Here is a 23,463-nt window from a genome sequence, read left to right on the forward strand (position 1 = left end):
CAGGAGTTTTATTGTGAAGGCCCATCCCGGAAACACCTCTTTGTTTACTTCACGTGATTCGGGTATGACGAGCTGCTCAGCTGGTCCTGCCTCGGTTAGCCGGGACCGACGGACCTATACAGCCATGACAGACGTGTTTCTTCCCAGGTTACTGTTATTACGGACTTCACTACACTTCTCAAACAACGTAGCAGCACATGTTAGCTTGGTCTTGTCGGTTCGCTCAGCTGCTTAGTGAGGATTTGATCCAGCTCGGAGCATCTCTACTAGCCTAGCGGCTAAACTAGCAAGATCCACAGGAAGGAGGTGAGCGTGTTGATTCATAAGAATATCGAACTCTACTAAAGCATACAGCGTGCGGTGCCTCGCCGAGACGCCACGGTTTAAAAAAGATGTTTTTAAACATGTCCTCCGCGTCCATATGTTACGATTTGACTTCCGGTTTCATTGAAGAGCGGCTTCGGTAGGAGCTCGCGCTGTTTCCCCGTCTTCTTGTCACGTGGCGGTCACTGATGAAGACTTCTCCTTCCTTCACACAGTGGCAGATGCCTCTGCACAGACCCGTTACAGGACGCTTTTATTTGGGAAGGGACGATATCAACTGACCTGGTTTATCTCCCCGGAAGGTGCGGACCTGTGCGAGCGGCCATGGCAGGTGGAATTACAGACACCGGCGAACCCTACTCTGCTTTTGTGAGTACCTTGTTGGGAAGTAAGAAACCGCCAGACTGGTGTCACAGATCCACGTCCCCGTCAAGATTCTGCACTTTTCCAGTTCATATATAAGGGTGCAGTTGTTAAATAGTGACAACAATCCACTGTGATGAAACTTTACTGACTTCATGTTGGTTAATTTCATTTATATGCATGATTTTCTGATGTTGTGTTGCACTTTTATTCTTAATGCTCCACTTTGGAAATGAGGCTAAGATGCCTTTGAGCCAGGCATGCGCCTCCTGGTTCAGGTCATCTGATCATACAGATGTTAAATGACCCGTATTTTAATGACTTTTCCCCTGTGAAATGATAAAAGGTTTCAGTTTACTTGTGTGAGACCTTTGAATGAGGAACTGAACTGCACTTTTTAACAGCTCAGCAGATGTCTTCACAATCTGGACCTGGTTTATTTGAATTTGATTACATCAGCAAAACGTGACCCCAGCACATCTTTAATCATTCACCCTTCCACGAGAACCCCGTGTTCATCTCAATCTTCTCGTGATTTTACAAATGTTTGACCCCTTTTCACCTGTGTCCTCTTCATGTTTTCTCCAGGTGGGGCTGGTCTACATGTTCAATCTGATCGTGGGGACAGGAGCTCTGACGATGCCCAGGGCCTTCGCTGCAGCCGGATGGGTGGTCAGCTTGGCTCTCATCACATTTCTAGGGTTCATGAGGTACTCCAGCGCTGCTCCTCACGTGGAAATTCAGCTTTGGCTGTAAAACCTGAGACGAACATAGAATTAAAACATAAGCACAAATGGGAGCCAGTCCTGAGTCTGACTATAAAGTTACACATGCACACAAGCTGAAAAAGCTGTGTGTTCTGTTGGGTTTGCTTTGTTTCTTTCAGAAAATCTTTGAGCTTCACAACCAGATAACTGCTGAAGAATTAGTCACAATAAAAGTGGCAGCTTTTGTCTCCACTCAAATGCATTTGAGCCCAGAAACCTTTAAATATCTGGCATCTCCCGATTGGCTCCTGATGCTTCAGTAGCTGCTGATATTACACTAATGGAAGAAGATGGAACTCAGCAGAACTTTGGCAACCCCCCTACTACAAGTGCTGACTCACAGGATTATCAGTTTCTGGTTTTTATGCTTATTTCCCCAAACGGTGATACGTGTGACAACCTTGTTATCATCCCACAGCTAATTTTGTCAGCGTTAGCAAACTAGAGAATTGATGAGATAAAGAGAAGGAAGTGTCTGTGTCTCAGTCCTTCCTCATGTTAAACTCTGCAACATGAATAAATCTGGCTGGTTTGATACAGGAACCTGTTCTTCACCTTGTTAGGGAGAAAAGGGTTAGTTTTCTCCCTGCGCCGTTGCCTTCAGAGAAATGAGACAGAGACCACACACCTGCAGTGTGAGCTACAGAGGTGCTGTCCTTCAACAGGGTTTACTTATGCTAACAGACAAACATGTTGCTATCAGATTAGGGTGGAGTGTTCGCAGACAAAAGCAAAACTGATCATATAGAAATTGGAACGGAACGTTCCAGCAGCGGGTGCATCTGTCTTTCGCTATCTCGAGGGGAGAGAATATCAATCACGATTGCTCTCTTACGCAGGTAGCTAAAGTAGGTCAAAGTTTAAGACGGGCAGTTTCTGCGTGGGAGTGATAATAAGCATGTGAGCACATGCACAAAAAGCATTTGGAACCTGACACACCTGCTGCTCCTCTCTCACCAGCTACATGACCACCACATTTGTGATTGAGGCGATGGCGGCGGCTAACGCTCAGCTACGCTGGAAGAGGAGGGAGCAGGAGGAGGTGAGGCAACAACAACGACGACAACAACAACAACAGAGGCTGCAAACACATCTGTCTGCAGGATGGATGTTTCTCCGTTTGCTGTCTGACTGTTCACACCCTGCAGGCAAAACTGCATCTCACACACACACATACACACACACACACACACACACACACACACACACACAGATAATCTGTGTCCAAACAGATTAAAAACAAGTATAGTTTAAAATCTTAATGTGCCTTCGGATTAAAGGTGTACAAATGACTCGATCTGAGTTTCCACGCTGGTTTCCGCGCTCTCGTCATCTCGTCTCTTGACTTCCTGGAGAGTCCAAGAGGGAAGCAAAAGCGCAAAATATTGAAATATTAATCGGTCTCCGAACGTCTCGGCCTTGAGTTGCGTCAAGCTCGGTGCTGATTTCATCAGGAAAGTCTGCCGCGATCCCCTGATGCTGCATAGCTCACCAGAATATAGACTTTCTTCTCTATTTTATTTGTTTGCTAGTCGAGCCTAAGAAAATTAACAGTGGCAGCTCAAAAACAAACCCAGAGGGGCTTTGAATATTTCACTTTTAAAGCCTTTAAAGTTTCCATTGTTTTAGCTGTGGAAGTTTTATTGCTGAGTCTTTGAATATGTTTTCCTCCTCGTCAACCACTCAGGATGAAACTGTACTCCATTACTGACCCAGCGCTCAATCATTTTACTTTAGTTTGACTAAGAAAAAGACTTTGTGCACTTGAAATGCCAAGCTTTGGCCTTTAGTTTCTCCCCCTGCTGCTGGAGTCATCTTGGTTAATGCCCCTGGCTTTCCACTTGAGGAGTTATGGGTCTGGGGGCTGATAGCCTGGTGCTAACTGAGCACCAAACGCTCCGCTGTGATTCATGGCTGCGATACTCCTCTCAGCCATTTTCCCGCCCACGTAATGGAAAACAAGAGGAGGGGAAACAGGAAAGATCTGCCTCCTGATGCTTTTCATTTTGCTCCGCTTGGCTGAGGCATATTAATCACGCTGATGGATCGCTCCGCTAGAAAAAGTCTCCAAGTTTATTAGGTGAAAAATGGCAACTACACCCGCTGTTCTCCTACATTACCTGTTGTAGAAATTATTTTCTTTGTTTTTGAAGTTTAGCACATCTTTCAGCTGGGTCGAACCTGTTTTTCAGCCATAAATCTTAATTAAAAATGATTGGAACAGAACTGGCTTGGTGCTGTCTAAGTCTGTCCCAGCTGAATTCCCTCTTGTCCCAGTGACTGCCTGGGTTCTCTCATGTCATGCTGTCTGGTATCTTCCTGTGATTCCTCATTTGATTCTTAATTAGAAAAACACGAGTTTTCCTCATCTTTTACCACGATGAGCTGGGAGGAGTGGGCGCCCTCTGCTGGTACACCAGTGTACTGCACCAACATGTCAGCTTAATTGTACAATTTCAAAAACGTTGATTTCAGCTGCCACCACTTAGTTCCTCTTCACAAATTGCATTGTCAGACACTGCTTATTTGCCAATTGTGAGACTCATCTGATTAAATATTTTGATTATGTCCTGGATTTTGCACCCGACAATTAAACAAATGATTAAAACGGACTATAATATTTCCTACGGCAGCCAGTAGTCGAATATATCCGAGCTGTGTGTGTGTTTTCTTGCTCCTGTGTATCACAGATCTATTTATCTCCCGTCACTCTTCATCTCCTCTTCTCCCTCGGTCCCCACAGTCACTGATTAAATCAGCTGCACTCAGTTGTCTGTCACCGACATTAATCAGCTGAGAGTTTGTGAAATGATTAAAACGCTCCGCGTGGGTGTTGAACCATTGTGAATTCTAAAACAGCTGTTGCTTTTTGTCTCCAGATGTTGCTCTTCACTGCTACACATACAGAGCAGCCAGTGCACTAATTAAAGTCCACGTCGTTGACGTGCGCTCTCATGTTGTCTCCAAAGATCGAGGACAGCGACTCCACCTCGGAGTATTCGGACGATGACGCCGTGGGCCGAGGCCGATCGGAACCAGAGAGCAAGCCGATCTTATCCATTCGTAAGTATTTAGTAGCACCAAACACGTTCTTTTTGTCAGAGATTTGTTGCTATTTTGAAAATAGAGGTAAAGACATTCGAGGAGCTGTCCCTAAAGTCTTAAAATCCAATATTTGAAAAGATGATGTTGAAATATCCTGTAGATTTTAGTCTGCGTGTGTTTTTCCCGGTGAAGCGGCGAGTGACCCGTTCTCCTCTTCACTCTTGACTGTGCATTACAGAGAGGTCGGGGGGCCACGTGGACCACTTTGACATTGTGGAGCGGGTTGAGATGGGCCAAATGGCCTCCATGTTCTTTCATAAAGGTAATTATTCATCTGGCCCTCAGCTCCTAATCTCACGTCCTACTTTTCAATTATCTGCAGGCGCCGCCTTCATTAGCCGCGTGTAACGTTTATGGAGGGGTAGTGAAGGTTGTGTGGGATAATACAGGAGGGAGTTTTTTTCCTTTTCTGTCTGGTCCTCTCATTCAGAAAGGAACGCCATTGGCTCTTGTAATTGGATGTAATTATATATGAATAAATTGCCTTTGGTTGTAATTACCTGACTCTATTAAGACTCCTAATCCCCCAGCTGGGATTGTGTGTGGGATCTGTTACGGGTTCTGAATTGGAGCGTTAATCACATTCACCTTGAATCACACAGAACAACCTTGCGGCTTTTTGTTCCTCGAAACATGCCTCTCGCCTCCTCCTCTTCCTCGTCTCCTTCCTCCCTCTGCTCTGCTCTTCTTCACCAGTCCGCAGCCTCCCTGCAGGGATGGCGGGACGACAAAGGTCAAAGCTTTAACAGCTTCATCCTCGTGTAGTTTCAGTGCTCCACCACTAGGTGGAGCACTCGCTACACAGGCCGAACATGCTCGTGCGTGTTGTCCTGCTGTGAAACATCCTTTCGTTCAGCCTGGTGTCACTCTGCTCAACCCTGTTCAGTTCTGACACGCTACGGAAAAGAGACCACAGCAAATGACCCTCCTCACCGCTGGTGCTGCTGAGGCACGTGGAGGCATCGATTGGCAGCGAGGAAATGAGATTTCTCTCTCCCCATGCTGTGGGATAAACGCCCAGTAGCTCCAGTCAGAAGTGAATTAGACACCACGTTAGCGGCCACGTGCTGCTCATGTCAGTCAAGTGTTTGAGCTGCGTGTTTCAGACCACGTTTCCCACCCGGAACGTGAGGTCATGTGATCAGTGTTATCGTTAGGCCTCTTGTTTAATCGTGGGTACGGATGTTGTTGTTTGGCCATCGGCCTCCTGAAGTGGTTGAAGGGGGGACGTTCACTGCTGTCGTTTGCTTTTACGTGTCATTGGGAAAAGGTTAATCTGCCTTGGCTCTCAGCTGTGGTGACTGAGTCCTTGTTGGCATTTAACCGTGTTAATTATCATCCACGCTGTCCACATACCCATTTGTAAGTGTCGCAGCGTCCAAAATCCACAATTCGGCTGCGCTACAGATGCAATCCTGTCCCGGTGGCTGTGCAGCACCTCTGCAGGCATCCCTCCATCCTCCCACTGCAGAGGCGCTCCTGGAGGGCATCCACTTCCTCCTGCACTCACATCGACATGGAGGGCTGCGGCGTTAAGGCGGGCTTTGGAATATGGCCATAAGAATCCAGCCGACCTGCGGCCACTGGCTGAATGTTGATGGGGCTGGTTTATCTGGAAAGGTGTTACTCTCACCTTCACATCGACAATTTGAAAGTTGATTAGGAAACGACTTTGGCTAAAGTCACAGAGACGGAGGCTAAGGCAGCGCCGTCCTCGCATCAGCGCTAAGTCTCAGCCATCCCTCCCTCACATGTGAGGTCCCCCCCCGAACTCCGCCCGCCCAGGACCAAGATGGCCACCACGAATTCCCTCGCTGGTACTAAAGTAATGTAAATGTAAAGCTTGTACGTTTTTAATGCTTCAACGACTTTGTCTCAAATGTCGTCGTTGCCAATGAGACAAATGCAAAAAGCCACTGGGAGGATTAACGGACACGCTGGCATCTGCCCGCACTCTTATTTCCTCCATTAGTTGTGGCTAAACGAATGAGCTTTTTGTGTTTGAATGGTTCCAGTTGCGGCTGTTTGTGGAGCTAAACTGGAGCAAAGTGACTCTTCTGAGGCTCCTGCAGCAGCAGACCTCTATATTTGCATCGTGTCTTTCAGCAGGCAGCCTGAAAGGACAGTGCAGTCAGACGCTAAAGCCATGAAAGTTTCAGAAGATTAATGCCCTTGAATATAATTTACCTCCTTTTTTTTTACTACCTTCTTCTATTTCACTCGGCTTTTGTATGAATTCAATTTCCCGCCCTCTTACTATAACCTTGTGAGTGTCCATGATTGGATCGGCCCCCGTTTGATGCACATTTATTCATCTTCAGGTTAAAGTAGATGATATATTAATATCTAATAACGTGTTACACCAAGAAGGTACTGAATTATTCATCATCGCGTGCCCAATTTGTTTGAATTTTGGCTTTGAGTGCGTCCTCAGGGATATCATCCGGCGATCTGTTTGACAGTCAGGTGACTCTCATCTCTGCGGAAAATGCTACAATCAAAGTTTGATTCTTCAATAACGGTGTCCAATTGCAGCTTTGGCTCCTCTAAAAATAGCTTCCATTATTCTTCTTTCTGCAGGTTGTCACAGTAGTTTTTGTGTGCTGTCAGAGGCAGAGTGATGATGGTTATTGATGCGCTTCACAGCTACATGAAAGACTTCTGTGTGAAGACCCATTTTGCAGCTTTTTTGGCCCGTGGCTCTGGATAATTGGGAAATATTAGTTACAGTGGCGTGAAGGCCTGCGTCCCCGTGGCCATGCAGAGCTTCTGCTTTGCTATCGCTCTCAGACAGCAGCAGCGCAGCACCGTCCGTCCTCGCTGCTATCTGCTGGTGGGACACTGGAATTATGCCACGGGGGAAGTTGTGCTGCGTAGAATTGGGCTCCCCTAATCATCCCACTGACTCATTTGGAATTAATTTTCCAATTTCTTCAGTTAACCCAGAACACACATGTCCACTTAAACCTGCTAACATCGCATCCTGCTCCACTCACACACAACAGCATTGGTTTTAACGTACCTGCCACCGCATCCAGAGGGAGCTGGAGCCACCGTTGCTGTTTGCTGTCCACTGAATCATTGCTGTGTTGCACTGGTATGATGTCACGCTGTGTACTTCATGTAGTCACTCCACACACATACACACTAACAGCGCAGCTCTTAAACTGTGGAATCGTGTGTATTGCACGAGTGTAAAGGAGTTAAAGGCCCCGTGTTGCTCTTTAAGCTGCTCCAATGAGCCACTTTTAGTTCATCTGCTTGTTGTTGAGCTTCTCGCTCTTCTGAGTATCTGGATGTGCAGATTCTGACCATGTGATCAGCAGTGTGGCCTCCTGAGCTGCACATCTCTCACTTTTCTACCCTCTTAATGGACGACTCTGTGCTCCAAACATCGTGTCAGTTATGAATTAGCCGCTGGGGTGTTTGAACCCCCCCGAGGATGGAAGAGCACGGTAGATGTGTTGTCTGCTGTCACTCATTACATGACTGACGTTAAAGGACCTGGGGGAAATTTGGGCGACGGATCCTTTTTCTTAAATAAAGAGCGTTAATATTTGGGCTCCTCCGTGTCCCACAGCAACGATGTGGGTCTGTAATCACGACGGCAGCCCCAGTGGTCAAGTTAGATGCACGTCCATCATCTGTAATTGACCATGAAGTGTTTGCAGGGCTGACGAGGATAAAAATGTGTTTGCCTGTCGCCACCTGACGCCTGTCTCTGACTCTTTGATGTTTTGGTCTTCCAGTGGGCGTCAACATGTTCTACATCTGCATCATCGTTTATCTGTATGGAGACCTGGCCATCTACGCCGCCGCCGTGCCCATATCGCTCATGGAGGTGGCCTGGTGAGTCTGCTGCTGGCATGTTGCCCTTCAGGAACATTCCGAGTGTTTATTGCCGTGTGTGTTTGTCTCCCTGCTTCCTCGTCCCCTCCCGTCTGTCCCAGTGTTCCTCTGAACTGAAGACAATAACGTGCTCGTCTTGAGGCCAGAGCTGCTGGGGTCCACCCGCTCCTGGACACGTTTTTATTACGTCTGCTGGCGCGCCATGACAATAACATTTTTCATATGGCCCTTTGACCGTTTCAGGCTGTTTTCATGGATAGTTTGGTGTCTCAATGTGTGTTAGAGAAAAGGGCCGTCAGCCGTCGCCTCCCTCTTTCTCCTCGTTTCACTGATTTGTCAAAGATGACGTCCAACACGGCGCGCCCGCCGTTGCAGACAGGTGGCGAGGATGAGGGGGGCGAGTCGGCTCCGTGCCAGGCGCTCGTTCGTCACGCTGGTCTCGTATTGACGAGCGGAGCGCGTGTGAAAGTCAAGTGTGGTCGTGGAGTTCCGAGATGACAACAAGACGCATAGATTAAAGCCCCGTCTGTGGGTGCGGGTGAACATGAGCAGCCTTCATCGTTCAAATCAAACATAACCGTCAACATTAATGCAGCGGATCGATCCGTCTCTGCTCCCTCAGCGTGCGTCTGAAACGAGAAGCTTTATTCTGAAACGGGCTAAATGGGAAACCTTAATTGCTGCTGCTGTCCTGAGGCGCAGCACGCTGCTGCTGTCTTCTCCTGTTAAATCCCGCTCTGCTGCGGTCCGGACCAGCCGAGCTTCCGGCAGGGAAAACTGAGGCTCTAAAAGCGGCGGCTTCGCCCGCAGGCCTGAACCTCAGACTGATGGAGCAGGAGCAGCAGCGGAGGATTTTCCTCAATCCTCAAATCTACTGATGACTGCTGGGGTATTCATGAGGTGTAGAGAGAATGTGACCCTCCATGTTTGTTTGTTTGTTTGTTTGTTTGTCTGTCCTGTGCAGTGGGAACCACTCCTGCAGCGCTGGAAGTGTCAAATACAACGATACAGACCCGTGTTGGGGAACCCTCTCCAGGAAAAGTGCCTACAGGGTGTTTCTGGTAAGTTCCTGGTCTGAGCACGTGAAGGATGTTCCGACTTGATGTTTAATTTCAGGATTTATTGCTAAAGTTTTAAACTTTTAGCTTTAGGAGAACGTATTTCTCAATATTTTATGATTCTGGGCCCTTCGGTGGTTCTTTTGTTTCGTGTCCTATTTGACCTCTCCTCCAATAAGTGAACCATCTCTGAGCTGTGATGAAAGATTCAGCAGGACTTCTGGGTTGTCCTCTCCACGCTGGGGTCACAGGCGCCGGCCTCAGACGCAGTCTGGACTCTGAATGATGAGCCTGAATAATTGAACGCTTCTCATCACCTGCGTTCGACCCTGTGGACACCCGGGGGAACCCATCTGGGTTTTGTACTGCCAGTTTTTTACATGGTGAGCTGGGCTGGAAGGACAAAGTGCCCTTTTTTTCTGACCTGCGTTCTGCAGCGGACCATTTTCACTGGGATCTTCTGGAGAGTCAGAGGGGCCAGAAAATGATCTTTGTTCATCCTCGGCAGTTCTTTGCTTTGACCTTGTTTATTGGAGTCCTGCCTGTCTGGAATTGAGGTTTCTCAGGTTTTACACAGGAGTCTTCAAGGCTTTTGGCAGATGTTCCCCCAGACGGCTGCGCTGTGGCCACGCGGCTGCTTTGTTCACAGTGGGCAGCAGGTTAGGGGCTATTTTTAGGTTGGTGAAGAGATGATGGGACCTGAAACATCAGGCCAGCACTGTGGGTTCCGGTTCCTTGTCTTTGTTTTACTCCGATTGTTGGTAAAGGTTGTGTCAGTGTTGACACTCACACGGAGGCTGTGTGTGTGTGTGTGTGTGTGTGTGTGGGGGGGGTTGTATCACAGCTGCCTGCTCCACTGAGGTCCCCCCATCAGGATGTGGGACTCACATCAGACTCTTTCTAGAAGGCGCGGCGCTTTTCATCAAGATCAAAGTGCTGAATCCACTTCCGACTGGCTAATTATTCACGATAATAAGCTCCGTAACAGCCGACAGCTGATTTTTCATCAGGTTGCATCACTGACTTAATCAGTATCCAATGAAGGCGTCAGGGCTGCTCCGCGGTGGCGTTTCCTCATCCCGGATCGGTTGATCATCCTTCCAGGGCTCGTCCTCCCGCCCCTGCAGCAGGTCAGGCCTCCCGTGTCGATCCTGCGACTGGCTCATCTGGCTGCGTCACTGGCGTCTTTCTTGGCTTCTGTTCCAGACCTCAGTCAAGTCCGCTAACTTTCCGTTTGAGCTTTTATCACAGGCAGCGGCGGTTGGTTACTGCCCCTCCCTGCTGGACCTCCACAACAGCTTCAATCACATTTCTTCTTCTCTGGGTGTGTGAAAGTGAGAGAAAATCAATGCAGCGCAGGAGCTTAAAGGCAGTCTGACGCCCACGTGCACGTCTACACTTAGGACCTGCTCCGTACCCAAATGAGCCGAGCCGATGGTCAAGGGCACCGTGCACATGAGGGAGGGGCCGTGCTCGACGGGAGCGTATTGATGGTCGTAGCTGTGGGAGGACAACGGTGCAGATGGTTGAATAGAGATTAGCGCAGCAGGAAGGACCGTTTGAGCTGTGGTTCAGGCGGTGGGGGTCCACTCAGTACCAGAGCAGGAGTCTGGATCAGAACAGCAGAGCGTTGCTGCTGATGGAAAAACAGAGGTCACGCAGCCGAACGGCGCCGCTGGCCCGGATTATATTAAGCCTTTTAACATGCAGCGCGGTTTTCTATTAATGTTTTTAGTAGTGGAAGAGTCGTTGTCTCATTGGACTTGCTCGTTGTAGATAACACGTGCTCATATATCATGTTTTTGTTGGATATGTTACTTCCTCTCTTATCCGAAATCTCTCGAGCTTCAGCTCCCTCAAGGACGTCACGTTAGAGGGTTTTGCTTTGATGCCGCGGAAACGACATCAATCATGTCCGGAAATTGTTGCCCCAAACTGGCAAACATTTAGGCATGAGTGGTGCAATCCTCTAAAGTTCCATTAGTAATGAGACAAAGGAAGCTTGAGCGGAACAGGAAGTTGTCTCTTCTCTGGACTTCGCCACAGTTCCAGCACAGGCAGCGGTTCTGGTTCCGCTGATTACCTGCTTCAGGGAGGTTCCGCAGTGATGAAACTGGCCGAGATGAGCAGGTTAAAATGCCGACAGGTGGGCCAACATGGAATCCAGGCGTAACCTTCAGCTCATTAGCCGTAGGTGGGTGCGTGTGTGGACCCCTCACCTCGGGTGTCTCTACCTTGATTAGGCAGTCACGCCGTGATGTTGTGCAGCACCCCCCCAGGGAGCAGCGCTTAAGCAGCTGCTCCCTGGGGGGGTGCTGGCCCCTCCTGGTCTTTCCCAGAGCGAAAATTAAATATCCAATCATCACTCTTTCAATGGGATTATTTTACATTCAGCAAACGTCCTCTTTGCCAAGCGGACGTGTTTTATTCATGACGTCTACCGTGACTTTAATTTGGGTGGAAAATGATCTCTGCTGTAAGTCTTTCTTCTCCTCCCACGGTAGTTTTCTCATTTCCTTCCCGATGTGTCCCAAGTTTATCGTAAATTCCAGCAGCCTGATGCGATGCTACGCTGCTCCTTATATTTATGTTGCTGTGTAATCATTTCCAGTTGAAGATCAGAGCTGTACGAGTTAGTTAGTGATCAAATCACCCTCACAGAGTCCAAACCAGCCGCTCTTCTCCAGCGCTCTGCTCCCGTGTGTGGATGAGGAGCGTCTGGAACTCTAAAGACTCCTGTTATTGTTGGAGCCGTCAAAGTGGAAGAAAAACAACAGGAAAGGCACAAAGATGAGAAATTGAACGCAACACTTTGAGTGGGGTGATAAACATCTCTGAAGAGGGTTTCTGGATCTGTCGGCTCCAGTTTTAGGTGCCTTGAACCTCACTTGCTGGTTTTTCTTGGTTGGAAGGCTTTGACCTGGACGATGTTACATCCTCTTTACATCTCCGCCCGTGATTTACGCCTCCTCCAGCTTTCCTTTTTGTCTGGCGTTTTCCTCCTCTCATTAGAGCCTCGTCTTTAATCGCGCTCTCCAGGGCCACATGCCTTATTAAGAGTGTCGATGGTGGATGAAAGGAGCTGACCTGGGAGTTTGTCTACAGATGTTCTAATGAGATTTCTTTTCTTTAATCTGGTTGCACGTTATTCCGCTTCTGTCAAAGTTGACTTGCTTCCTTTTGTTTTCTTTTATCTCTGTTTTCCGGCGCTGGATCACACTTGTTGTTTAAATGAGGCTAAAACCTAATTAGTAAGAAATGTGAGATCTTCCTGTAACTGACCCCAGATACAAACTCCTCCTGACTAAAGGTGACCTGCACGGAATAATGGCAGCTATTCCGTTAATCCTGTCTGCTAATTTAGCCTGTGCTGGTTTTAAACTTCTGCTAACGCTAAATACAGTCAAGTCCAAACGTCTTTTGCTGAACTTTGCCGTTGCTATTGGACGGCGTTATTTCTGGGGTCAGAATGAACGTAGCATCCTTGGCGGTACCGCTGGGATGTCGTGTCCACCAGCAGCCTGGCTCACCGGGAGCAACGGCGTGATTTATTCAACTGTGTTTGTGTGTCGTAACCCCGTGTCTACCTCTGTGTAAACGCCAAAGGTTGATCGCGGCCCAGAACCGCAGGACGTTAACGTCCCCGTTAGAGCGGGCATAGACATCCCTATAAAAGATGGATGTGAGCGTCTGTTAGCAGCAGTTTGATATGCAGCCTCTGCCTCAAAACTTTCTGGGACCATAATGAACGTTAAGTATGAATGTTCTGCCGCCGCCGGCCGAGGTGAACTGCATTGTGGGAATACCTAGCTCTCCCAAGTCCTCTCAAATGATAAAATGGGCGGAGCAAGTGCAGCGTTCTTGGACATTTAACAGCGATGCGACGAGTAGGCAGAGCATCCGAATGCTAACACTAGCCGCTGTGTGAATTAGTCGTTAACGGGTTGGAAGAGAGACGTGTTTGCTTTGGTACTCGGTAGGTAGATGGCGCTAACTCCCTGTATTCTGACCTCACGAAGGGGATCCAAAGCGGGATGGAACATATATCTTAATTGCTGTCACTAATTGGTTCTTGAAATACGGCCGGGCGAATCTTTGCGCCCACCCTTTCCCGCCGCTCCGTATCCATGTAAATCACGTGTGCTGGGTAGAGGCGCTGGCTGGTGATTAATGAGGCAGAAGCTCCGCTCTCTTTCTTCCTGACAGCGTGTACTTGATATGGTTTCTGCAGCGAAGCCTCCAGGCTCCGTCTCTGCTCTTCTTCTCTATTGCGTGTTCATCTTTGCCACGCGTGCGTCTCCTCCCTGCTGCTGTGTTCACGGAGTCAGTTGACTTGTTATTGCCATCATCAGAGCTCCTGCGTATCTCCTGGGCTTTTATGGCCTATTTTATCCCATTTGTGCTGTGTGCCGCCATGGTCATGTTGCTCCCGAGTCTTTTATCTTCCGTGTCACAGCTGAGGCGAAGCCTCTGATACCTGGGCCTTGTCACAAACGTACGGATCTTTTTCTTTGCCACCGTTGATGCTTCCTAACGAAAAGAAAAAGCAAATGAAGCTCTGCGCTGTTTCTTAATTTGTGCCCCCCATAAAAAGTTTCTTCGCTCCTGCAGACGCCAGCTCGGGTCATAATTAAAGTTAAGTGGTGCGTGCTGTCTGGAATTACGGCGGCGGCTCTGCCGGTGTGGAAAAAGCCCTGACGCGTTTCTCTTTGGGTAGTGGGAACAAACGTGGAGGAAGACGTCTGCAGTTTAACGGCGGTTCATCGTCGGTCCCACCTCTTCATGGTGGCTCATCCTGAGGAATCTCTGAGACATGAGCCTTAAACCCTGTTGGCTCTCTCTCATTAACAGAATAACCACCTCTTGTCCCGTCCCTATGACCTGCGAGAAGACGGGTTTGTGCTTAAATCTGTTTGGAACCAAGATTAACATCCAGCACAAATGGCCGGGGATCTTGGGACCGGGGGATTGGAAATCCTAATCCTTCCTCCTCTGTTTGATTGGGGGAGGGGATTAAAACTGGGCATTTATCATCTATCATCGCTGAGCTGCTTCCCCAGGGTGATCTCTGCTCGTCCTCCGGGTCCGTTACCGTTAACCCTCTTTATCAGCCAAAATCTCTCACGAGCTGTGGCCGTCTGACGGCCCGGCTGCCTCGGACCACCGCCGGTCCACCGACCCCTCCGAGAACATCTGCGCCGTGGTCGTGTTTGGCTGAACCCTGTCCGAAAATCTGTGGATTAATTATTAAATGGAGTGGGTGGTCTGGAGCCGGCAGCATTTGGCCCAGCAGAACTTCTGTAACCATTAATCAGCCCGGCGGGTTGGCTCAGGAGTCCCGCACCAATTAGACGCCTGCACGCAGCCCCTCATCCTAAACACCCAAGGTGATTGACTGCTGCCACCATTACGGAGGGTAGCGACCGTACCTAAGCCCCACGCTCCTTCTGCTCCTCAATTACAACATCCAACTGTCTGAGAAGTCGCTGCCGAGTTGGGCTTTTGTTAGCTAGCAGCTAGCAAAGGCAACGTTGTCCCGGAGACGTCTGTGGTGGAAGAACGTCGGTACTGGTGACCTGACTAAAGATAAACTGCTCTGTTTTTCAGACAGGAAGAGTTATTTAGATTTCTGCCGGAACCTTAAATGGCTGTTACCTTAGCGGGCTGTAACGGGCCCCGCATTAATAATTCATCAGGCCGAGGATGAACCTCCGTGCTTTCTGCCCGTGACCTCGCAGGTCAGGACCATTATGCCGGTGCTTATTTCCTGGGCTCCCGGTCGAGCCGCTCGCCGGCGTCTCGTTGTGAAGATGAAGACGTGGGTTCTTTCCTGTTGCCGGGCCTCTTCAGAACGCCGGCAGCAGTCGCTCCACGTTCCTCCCGACACAGGCTGCTTTTTGTTTATTGCCACGTTTATTAAACCCAACTTGAAGCGTAAGCAGTTTCTGTGGCGAGAGAGAAGAAATTACAGATCCGTGTTGGTGGCGGCCTCGCCGGCGAGTATTAAATGCATAAATGCATTGGAAGCAAGTGTCATTCAATCTGACGGTGTTATGGGATTTTAGCTACAGACCTCGCTGCTGTTGTCTGGCTGCTCTTCCAGGTTTTTTTTGCTGACTGTGATGCAGTTTTATTGCCAAGGTCGTCAAGAGACGGTAAACGTTTTGGTGTTTTATTGCTTACAAAGGTTTATTTAATATTCTTTACAAATAGAATTATCTTTAAAAGAAACTTCTTTTGGATGCACAAAACAGTATCAGAAATACTGAAGACCTTAAAGTTGGTTACCTGCATCATCCTAAAGCAGCAAGAATGCATCAAATTTAGACTAAAGTGTTTTTATATAAAGTGAAATATGACTCCCAGCCTAAAGTTTATTCTACATCGGACCAAGACGAGCACCTGCACCAACTCTCCTCACCGGGAGGTGGCGCTGGTGCGCATGCAACACAAAACCATAATATTTCCTGCACGTTTGTTAGTGAGAATAAACTGCACTGACTTATCTTGCTGACAGTCGTTGTCTCTGATCTTTAAGCATCTTTAAGCTAGCTCATTTTATTTCTGTAAACTTCCCCTCCTCTCTTGACCCTCTGCCGACCTCATCATCATTTACACCCAACCCAAGGAAGACTTTTCCTAGTTTACGCATTATTGGACTATCTTGTGGGCAAACCATTAGCCTAATGTCTTTTACATTTGCTGCCTGCCTGGATGTGTCAGGACGTGCCTTCAGTTCACATTTTCAGTTTGTTATAAACTCATCAGGGGGAAAAATCCTTTAAATGTGGGAGCGATATTAAAGCGTCACTGTGCAGCATCAGGGCTCCAGGAAGTTAATGGGCGGGTTATCTCATCCAGGTAAATCATGGAAAGGCCCAGTTTCTCTACATCTCCACCTGGGAGCATGTTTCAGGTATCACGGCTGATTTTAAAGTGGCTGATTAATGATAAATGTTCACAGGCTTCCTGCTTTTCTCGTGGGGTAAACCTGACTGCTTCGCGCCGGTTGACCTTTGCGGCCTCGGGGGCGGAGACAGAGTTGATGGTGAAGGTTGTCTTGTCTCTCTGGGTTTGTCCCTTTGAATACTGACTCTGACCTTTAATTAACTGTCTGATTCAGTGGCCCGAGAGGACTGAAACATCCAGATGATCCTGCGTTGCCAGCGTATGTGATGCTTCTGTCAGCTCATTATTTTAATGCTAATCTGTTTTCTAACAAATTAACACAAAAATGAATCATGTCAGAATTCTTTCAGCAAGGTTGGAAACGGATTAATTGTGGTTGAAGTGACGGCTCCTCTGAAATCTCCCCTGGTCACCCGCATCCTCCAGCTAACAGGAAGGAGACGCACCGTGGGATGCATCTGTCAACAGCCCCAAACACAAAAAGAAAATGAGATTATTCATCAGTGAAGAATGAGATGGGAGCGGCTGGTGGCCGAGCTGGGATCTGTCGCCACCGTGGTGGGATGGCGTCCAGGCCGGAGTCAGAACTCCTGTGGTTTCTGCTTGTAAAGGTGGAACATTAACGTTCCTTTCTGATGAGGCCGTCTACGCAGATGTGAGCTCAGGAGTTTAGGACATGAACAAGCTGCTCTGAGAATCAGGAGGAATTGTGAAAACTTGAGGCGTTGTGGCGGCCCGAGAGCTCGAACGTGGCGGTGGGGGCGGCGAAGGGCAGCGTTAATGGAAGTGTTGAGGGGAGCTGATGGATTGGAGCTCCAGTCGCTGAGCTTCTGCCTCTGATTGCTGCTGGGATAAGGACCAGTGTCAGATAGGCAATCAGAGCTGTGTGACACGTGCAGCGTTCCTCAGGATTGATTAAGCGTTCCAATCTTTGGGAGGCTGACGGGACCATCCCAGCGTTTCCATTCAATTGTTTTGATCTTTCCTTTGATGCCGCTGAAGAAGATCTTGTGGATTTTGTCCGAGCCGCTGATGCAGAATTTCCTTTTGTGACATTAAAAGTGTGATGAGATCACTTCCTGCCGCTGTTTCCAGTGATGGTGTCTGCTGTCCCTCTCCCTGCAGGGCGTCTTCACCCTCATGTTGGGTCCGTTCGTGTTTTTCAACGCTCAGAAGACCAAATATCTGCAGATCCTCACCTCGCTCATGCGTTGGATAGGTAAGAACAACCCCTCAATATTTGATGGAAGATCATCCTTCTTCAAACAGGATTTCTCTCTGCCTTTCATCCGTCTTTGTGTTGGCTGTTTGCTTTGTTTAGCCTTCTATTCCTCCCTCCATCCATATGCATTCCTCCCCCCCCTCCCATCCGCCCCGTGTGGCAGCCGGTTCAGGTCCGTCCATCATGGTTTGGTCCTGCTCGGTGCCTTTGATTCCCGTCTCCTCTCATTCCTCAGCCCGACAGGCCTGACAGACTGTCCGGAGCTTGATTGGACCGTCAGTCAGGGGGAGACGGGAGAAAATAAAGCAGCCTGTGAAATCACAACTCCACTGAATGGCTGTGCGCGCCACACGCTAGCGGACGTTAGCAGCAGGCCAACGCTGCTGTTTACAGGCTGTTTACTGTGTAGCTGCTCGGCAACAGTCGGCCTAATTTGTCTCCGCCCGCCCCTGCAAGCGGCGTTTGAGCGGCTTCTGCTTCAGAACTCGATGCCGCAGTATTAAAGTCATTTTTCAAACATAGGAGAAATATTGAATTTCCCTTTTTTAACTTTGGGAATCTGATTCCATAAAAAACAATAGATCATAGATGAATGTCCAGCAACTCTGCTAGACGCCGTAAAGGAAAGGTAAACGCCTCAAAGGCGAGTGGAGAGGGCGACGCCGATGCTAACGTCGATGCTAAGTGATTCTACCCTGAACTGTAGCTCTGCTGCCGCCTATTTAATATTCATGTTGTTTCAGCTTAAAACACTTGTGCTTTCTGCTCACACACACGGGATTGGCTTCACACGCGTATTTGTTGAGGTGTTTGAGTCGTGTTTGAGTCGTGTTTGAGTCGTGTTTGCGTCCGCGGCGCCGTGGAGCATCTGCTGCGTATTGTCTGAGCAAACATGGGCAACCCTGTTGCCTCGGTGCTCTGCTCCTCGTGGATCCGCGGCTCAGCCTGTAAATCAGAGGCTGCTCCGGCCCGGCTGCTGCTCTGCACATCTGCCTTCGTCATGTCGGACCGTCCTCCTCTCGAAAAGATTTACGGGCCGCCTCGGCGCCCTAAATGCCGCCGTTGACTGATGAGTTCATGTGATCACAGTCGATGTGCTCTGGACAAACTGCTGCTTTCACAACTACTGGATTTTCTGATCTTTGACCCCTCCCTCCCCCTCGCCCACTACACGCCACTCCCTGGATGCGCTGCATCCGCTCACCTGCACTGCCCTCTGAGCCGGTGTGTCGTGCAGCGTGTCAGAATTAGCCGCCGCGTGACGTGCGGGGGGTCTTGACTCCCGACCCCGGCTCTGGCCTTGTCACCATGGTTTCTACTCAGCTGTGTCACCTTTTTCCCTGCACTGACGCTGTCTGACGGTGGGATTTTCAGAGAGGAGCTGTTCACACAGAACATTCCTATTATAGAACTAGTGGTCCAAGAGGTTTTAAACACCAAGCTGTGACGCAGGAAGTGCCCACCAGGCCGCGGCGGCAGCTGGATTAGGCCATCCTATCAGAACATTGCAGCTAATTAGCCTCGGAAGCTCGGCGGTTGACCTGTTGGTGAGACACAAACTGCTGATGTTCTGAGCTGTAAAGGCGGGCTCTGTCGATCCAGGGCCATTTCTGACCCGGTAGAAGAGCAGTCGGTAAAGGTCCACCAATGAACTTGGTGCCGGAACGCCGACACACCGGTTGGTCCCTAACGGAGCGAAGAGGCTGCTGCTCTCAGGGACGGTGTGGTCAGCTTCAGTTCCTGCTCGGTATCGATGTCCTCGGTAATGAGAGCTCCTGTGATGAGCCGCAGGCCGATGTTGAGCAAACGGGAGCCTCGGTGTGAAGGTGCGATCAATTTGGATCTATACCCGGCAACTAAGCCTTTAATTATGGTCTACGACCTCTCAGTGCTGTTTACCTCCAGGAACAAGTGATGTGAGGGGAGGAGGAGAAACTGTGGATTCAACAGGCATTTCATGGCCCCGTTTCCATCTTTTCTCACTTCCATCGATTAGGAAGGAGTAAACCTTTCATTTTTGAGCCCGCATAGATCCTACGGTCCAGCCTCGCACACCTGAAGCATCTGTCATCAACACAGTTCGTCAGCATTAATCGCCTCCGCCGCCACGATGGCGCCCCTTCCTTAACGAGCGGCTCCTGCTCCTGGATCAGTGTGTTGAAACACCCACCTGGAGCATTAGAGCACAGCCAGGAAGTCCTTGACCTTGATGCTATCCTCCATGAATTGCTCACGTTTAAGTGTCCGCCGTTTCCTCTGTGACGGCCGCCGCCGCCGCCGCTCCCTCCAGCTTTGTGGCACTGGAGATTGATCACCCCTCAGCTCCTGCTATTTTCTATTCATTAATTGAGCGCAGGACTCTCATCTCCTGTGAGATGGCGGCGGAGGAAGCTGCAGTTTCCACTCCCCCGAGCGTTGAGAGCGTGCCAGGCACGCCGTCACGGCGGCAGCTGTGTTTGCCAGCGAGGATGCAGTTGTAACAACCGCCCCCTGAGGCTTGTTTGGTTTGAAGGTCGTTGCCCCCCCCCCCCCCCCCCCCCCCCCATCCAGGTAATATAGATCTCAGGCGGCGAGACGGGCAGCGGCGCTTTGACACCTGCTGTCCTGTCGTTGGACGCTGTGAATTAGAGCCCAACAGAGCATCGGCCCAGAAACGGCGTTATCGGCCAACCCAGACGGTCGCACGCCTAAATCACCCACGATACGGGAAGGAGGGGAGGTGTTTGGGAACGTCGCTCTAGCAGACGCAGGTGTCGCGCTTTAGCCCAAACCTGCGAACTCATAGCTGCACCGGTGACGCCTTCTAAAGCTACGCCGCCGCCTTCACACAACCGACCACCGAGACGTTCGCCGCTGGTTAATAATGGAAAGAACAATATTTGGAGCCCGGCTGTCCCGCACACGTACGCGTGTGTGTGTGTGTCCTTGAAGTCTGGTCCGCTGCCATTTTGATGTCTCTGCGTGGGGTTTTTAACAGCAGCTCTCCAGAGCCAAAGATGACAATGGACGTTTGCCAAAGATGCGCTAAAATATTGACCGTGCACACGCGTCTGCACGCTGACAACGCCGCCGCTGCTGCTGCTGCACGCGAGTGTGTGTTTTAGGGGACGTGTGAGATGAAGAGAGGAGAGTAGCCGTGTCATGCTAACCTCCCAGAGGTGAACACAATTCTTCTGCATCCAGGTTGGGGCCTCCTCTCCTCAGCATCATTTCCAGCTGTGGGTCCAGCTCTGTCCTGGTCCTGTCTCCTGCTCTTCCTGAACTCTTCTCTCTGTTCTTGGTGTCTGATGGCTCTTTTCGGAAACCTTTCCCTGATAATTGAACTGAATTCCGTCCCCGACATACATTGAAGTTCTGCTCTGGTTGATTAATAGAGCTTGTCTGAAAGCTCCTTCCTGTGCTCAGGGCTGTTCCTGGACCTGCTCTATCAGAATCACCCTCTTAAATACTCCTGCAGAGACATCGCCCTCTTCATTAATGAGATCGTGCAACACGGCACATTTAGCATACATGGGAACTCTGCCGTGTTGCGTTGGCCGGAGCGAGCGGCAGTTCCTAAATGCCGCTCTGTGGTTAAAAGGGCAGCACGGTGATGGAGCTTGATGAGGTGGCTGCCGTGCCATTTCCTGTTCTATAATAACGCTATCCTAGCTCAAGCGCTAATGTTAGCCTCTCTGTCGTTTGTCAGCCATCCTGCTAACTCCTCCTCTTGTGTTCACAGCGTTCACCATGATGATCATCTTAGCGCTCCTCCGCATCAGCAAAGGCGCCGGCGAGGGCCACCCACCGGCCGCCTCGCTGTCCGGAGTTCCCAACCTGTTCGGGGTGTGTGTGTACTCCTTCATGTGCCAGCATTCCCTGCCGTCTCTGGTGACGCCGATCTCCGAAAAGAAGCGAGTGGGCGCGCTGGTGTTGGCCGACTACGTCCTGATCCTGGGCTTCTACGTGCTGCTGTCCTTCACCGCCATCTTCTGCTTCGACAGCTCGCTGCTGCACGACATGTACACCCTGAACTTCACGGACAACTGCAACGTCTTGAACATCCCGGTGCTGCGCTACTTCCTGGGCCTGTTCCCGGTTTTCACCATCAGCACCAACTTCCCCATCATCGCCGTGACGCTCCGCAACAACTGGAAGACGCTGTTCCACCGCGACGGCGGCACCTACCCGTGGGTGGTGGACCGCGTGGTCTTTCCTCTCATCACCCTGGTGCCGCCCGTCACTGTGGCCTTCTTCACCCACAATCTAGAGTCTCTGGTGGGAATTACAGGCGCCTACGCCGGCACGGGGATCCAGTACATCATCCCCGCCTGCCTGGTCTACTGTGGCCGGCGCCACCTGGAGCCCGTGCTGGGGAGGGACGCCGTCAACAAACACCAGAGTCCCTTCCGCCACAGCTTTTGGGTGTGGTTTGTTTTGGTGTGGGCCGGCTCCTGCCTGGTTTTCGTCACAGCCAACATCATCTTAACGGAGACCAAGAAGTGAGACGGGGCGCCCAAAAGAACTGGCGTTCTGTCCTGAGAACGAGCGCGTGCCTTTTAACAGGACTTTGGTTTCATTTTAGTAAATGTCATTTATTTATTAAAAGGGCCCAAATGTCTTAGGTCCACTGTGGGAGCTGGACCAGACCAGGAAAGGGAACTGGACTTGTTTCATAATGTGGCTCCACTTGCACAGGACATCATTTCTCGTTCTGACACAGGGCCCGTAAAGGAGGGGCCTTTTAAAGACTCGCTCAAATCCTGTCTTGTGTCTTTCATTCGCACCCTTTAAACTGGATCCAGGACAGAGATCCAGTCTTCGTACTGGACTCGGGTCAAACAGGAAGGATCCTTTGGCCGTTACTGTCCCACATCCGCTGACAGACGGGAAGAGTTCACATTCGTTTATCAGGGTTATGGTCGGTCCAGTTGTTCATGAGGCCGAAGGGATCCACCATAAATCCACTCTGGATCCAGAAGTGACGGGTCGTCGGCTGCGAATGGATCCACAGCGTAAAGTTCAGCTGTCTCTGCACAAACAGCAACACTAAAAAGGGATCAACTGACAGCAGTGAAAGCACCGTGGCTACATCCTGTTAGCCTAGCGACAAGAGTTCTGATTGATGTTTGGTTTGTAACCACGTTCTGTTGCTCTTTCATGTAACTGGGTTTAATTGGTTTGGGGATCTTTTGTGTGACTTGTTTATGGTTCCACCGATGTGGAGACGAGCGTCATCTAAACTGGAATGGGTCCAGTAATCCCAGTAATCCCACTCTGACGAGGCCATTTACACTTCCATGTTTACATTTTTTTTTTAAATCAAATCCTTTTCTTTAATGATTGTGTCTGATTATCCTGTCAATCGTGCCTGGGCTCATTATCCTGTTTTTTTTGTTGTTTTTTTTTTAAAATCTGGTGTCTAATGAATAAATTAACTTTGGTTGGAATCCATCGCACAAACGACAATCAGTTTAACCTCAGAAAATGATCCTCTGTGTCTTTGTTTCCTTCATCGAATGATCCAGAAATTGTTCTGGTTGACTTGAGATTTATTTATGTTGGATTTTTATGATTCACACGGAAAATAAAAGCTTTATGTTCACCTCAGATTCTACCTTTGTTTCCAAGCTGCTTGTCTCCTGGAAGTGAATCCATAAATCTATCCTCCTCCGGACTGGCTGGCAGGTAGCAGCACTAAAACAGTAATTAAAAAAAACAAAACTGACAAGGTTTAATTAAATCTCCAAGTGTTTAATTACACCAAATTCTGCTTCAGCCTGATGTTGGTTTTATGAGATTTGGTCTCCTGGAGGTTCACGCAACATCAACATCTATTCGGGCTCTGAACATAATGCAGATGTCTTTGCTTAGCTCCCAGATATCA

The 23,463-nt window shown here is 49.4% G+C and overlaps 1 protein-coding gene across 2 annotated transcripts; it reads left to right on the forward strand.

Annotated features, from left to right (window-relative positions):
• The first annotated feature begins 40 nt into the window (after nt 1-40).
• On the forward strand, nt 41-23,186 carry tmem104 (transmembrane protein 104). Of its 2 annotated transcripts, none has more exons than XM_011604315.2 (10): nt 41-306; nt 540-693; nt 1,276-1,397; nt 2,415-2,496; nt 4,424-4,517; nt 4,738-4,821; nt 8,309-8,408; nt 9,373-9,469; nt 17,501-17,594; nt 21,319-23,186. In XM_011604315.2, the coding sequence occupies exons 2-10, from the start codon at nt 649-651 to the stop codon at nt 22,080-22,082; spliced, it is 1,482 nt and encodes a 493-aa protein (XP_011602617.2). In that variant the 5' UTR covers nt 41-306; nt 540-648; the 3' UTR covers nt 22,083-23,186. The 2 variants fall into 2 exon arrangements, with proteins under 2 accessions (XP_011602617.2, XP_003965028.2); XM_003964979.3 differs by having other exon boundaries at nt 627-693; nt 21,319-22,082.
• Nucleotides 23,187-23,463: the final 277 nt, after the last annotated feature.

Source organism: Takifugu rubripes, chromosome 5 (genome assembly GCF_901000725.2).
Source record: "Takifugu rubripes chromosome 5, fTakRub1.2, whole genome shotgun sequence".
NCBI classification, from domain to species: domain Eukaryota; kingdom Metazoa; phylum Chordata; class Actinopteri; order Tetraodontiformes; family Tetraodontidae; genus Takifugu; species Takifugu rubripes.

What these genes read in the sequence shown, in the direction of transcription:
- tmem104 (XM_011604315.2), top strand. Translation starts at nt 649, where the DNA reads ATGGCAGGTGGAATTACAGACACCGGCGAACCCTACTCTGCTTTT. An exon ending in ACATTTCTAGGGTTCATGAG is followed by an intron (nt 1,398 to 2,414) that starts GTACTCCAGCGC and finishes CTCTCTCACCAG; the next exon opens with CTACATGACCACCACATTTG. An exon ending in AGAGGAGGGAGCAGGAGGAG is followed by an intron (nt 2,497 to 4,423) that starts GTGAGGCAACAA and finishes TTGTCTCCAAAG; the next exon opens with ATCGAGGACAGCGACTCCAC.